Source organism: Neopelma chrysocephalum, unplaced genomic scaffold, assembly GCF_003984885.1.
Source record: "Neopelma chrysocephalum unplaced genomic scaffold, ASM398488v2 Primary Assembly neopelma1_96583, whole genome shotgun sequence".
Classification (NCBI taxonomy): domain Eukaryota; kingdom Metazoa; phylum Chordata; class Aves; order Passeriformes; family Pipridae; genus Neopelma; species Neopelma chrysocephalum.
This window is the reverse complement of record NW_020925228.1, coordinates 1-2,095: the sequence shown is the minus strand read 5'-3', so window position 1 is coordinate 2,095 and position 2,095 is coordinate 1. Positions and strand designations below refer to the sequence as shown.

The following is a 2,095-nucleotide window of genomic DNA, read 5'->3' as shown; positions in this document are numbered from 1 at the left end:
CAATTTTGAGGTAAAAATTGTTCATTTTCAGGCCAAAATTCCCATTTTCGGGACGAATTTTTGAGGTAAAAATTGTCCATTTTCAGGCCAAAATTCCAATTTCAGGGACGAATTTTGAGGGAAAAATTGTTCATTTTAAGGTCAAACTTACCCAGGTCTGACGTGAGTTTGCCTGGAAGGAAAAGAAATCAAGGAAAAATCACTTTAAATTGGTTTTTATATCCCGGGAAACCCAAGCCAGCCCCCCTAGGAATGGGAAAAACCCCAAAATTCCTGTTTGGGATCGATCAGAGAGTCCCCAAAAGCCCCAAATTCCACCAAAAAAACCCCCCAAATCTCCCCCAGGGCCCCCAAAATAATTTAATAAATTCCCAGGGTTGTAATTCCAGGAGGAAAAGGGAAAAAGGAACTTACTGATCCTCCTGTCCCGTTCCTCTGGAAAAAGGGAAAAAGGGGATAAACAGGAAGGGAAAAGGGAAGAAAAAATAAATATAAAGGGGGAAATGAGGCAGAAAATAAATCCCAAAATTCCACTTTTCCTCCCAAAATCCTCCTTTTTTCCCCCTAAATCCCCCTTTTCTCCCCCAAATTCCCCTTTTCCCCCCAAAATTCCCCTTTTCCTCCCAAAAACCCCTTTTTTCCCCCAAATCCCCCTTTATCCCCCCAAATCTCCCTTTTTTCCCCAAATTTCCCTTTTTTTCTCCTAAATCCCCCTTTTCTCCCCCCAAAATCCCCTTTTCCCCCCAGATCCCCCTTTTTCCCCCCAAAATCCCCCTTTTCCCCCCCAAATCCCCCTTTTTTTCCTCCCAAATCCCCCTTTTTTTCCCCAAAACCCCCCATTTTCCCCCCAAAATTCCCCGTTTTTTCCCCTAAATCCCCCTTTTTTTCCCAAAATCCCCCTTTTTCCCCCCAAAACTCCCCGGCAGGACTCACCCAGCGAGGCCGTCAGCTGGTCTGGGAATAACAGGGAGAGAGAGGGAAATAAATCCGGGATTTCCTGTGGAATTCTGGGCCCTTCCCACAGGAATTAAACCTTTCCTGCCCCTCTGGGTGACACCCCCCGGGAAAAACAGGGAAAATCGGGGCTGGAAAAGGGAATTTTGGGGTGAAATTTGGGGTTTCGAGGGGAAATTTAGGAATTTCGGGGTAAAATTTAGGGATTTCAGGGTGAAATTTAGGGATTTCAAAGGGAAATTTAGGGATTTCAAGGTGAAATTTAGGGATTTTGGGCAAAATTTCATATCAGGCCAAGAGAGGAGGATAAATCCTGGGAAACTGGTGGGAAAATCCCAAGGGAGAAAATTCAGGACTCACCAATTTCAGCCGTGAGTTCACCTGGAAACGGAGAAATTTGGGGCTGAATTCCCTGGAAACGTGGAATTTTCCCAATTCCCCCAACCCCCCCAAAAAAAACTCACCAATTGCTGCAGTTTCACCCCAAAAGAGAAGGAGAAAAAGAAAAAAAAAATCAATTTATTGATTTATTTTCACTCCAGATAATTATTTCACTCTCAACAGCAGGAAATAATCCCAGTTTTAAGTGGATTTATTCCCTTCATCCCACGTTTATTCCTCCTGTTTGTCACTTTTCCAATTATTTTGGGGATTTTTAAGACTTTCCCTTTCTGTTATTGGGAATTTTAATTAAAAAATCAGAAATATTATAAATAAAACAGCAATAATCCACTTATTTAGAAGAACCTCCTCGTTAACAATATTATCACTTATATCTTTTCATATATAGTTTAATTATATATATTTTATATTATATTTATATAAATTATTTATGTATTTTAATGATATAATTATGAATAATTATATTATTATTTAGCAGCGTTTGGACCCCAAAACTCACCATTTTCTGTGTCACATTCCTCTGAAAACAAAAGGAAAAAAAGGGAATTTAAAACCCAAGTCCCCCCTTTTCCCCCAAATCCCCTTTTTTTCCCCCAAATCCCACTTTTTTCCCCAAATCCCCCTTTTTTCCCCAAACTCCCCTTTTTTCCCCCCAAATCCCCATTTTTCCTCCCCAAATCCCCCTTTCTTTCCCCAAAAAAATGATTTTTGCCTCCAACAAAGCAAAAAAACCCCAAAA

At 40.7% G+C, this 2,095-nt stretch overlaps 1 protein-coding gene across 1 annotated transcript in view; it reads right to left on the bottom strand.

Annotated features, from left to right (window-relative positions):
* The window catches only part of LOC113981483 (early endosome antigen 1-like), a gene marked incomplete at its 5' end in the record, with an annotated part of 6,045 nt that extends 4,107 nt beyond the window's left edge, over positions 1-1,938 (bottom strand). The window contains 6 exons of the mRNA XM_027708891.1: positions 152-172; positions 415-435; positions 934-954; positions 1,315-1,335; positions 1,419-1,424; positions 1,856-1,938. Of these exons, the coding sequence (XP_027564692.1) occupies positions 152-172; positions 415-435; positions 934-954; positions 1,315-1,335; positions 1,419-1,424; positions 1,856-1,938 (173 nt within the window). The remainder of the gene's footprint in view (positions 1-151; positions 173-414; positions 436-933; positions 955-1,314; positions 1,336-1,418; positions 1,425-1,855) is intronic.
* Positions 1,939-2,095: the final 157 nt, after the last annotated feature.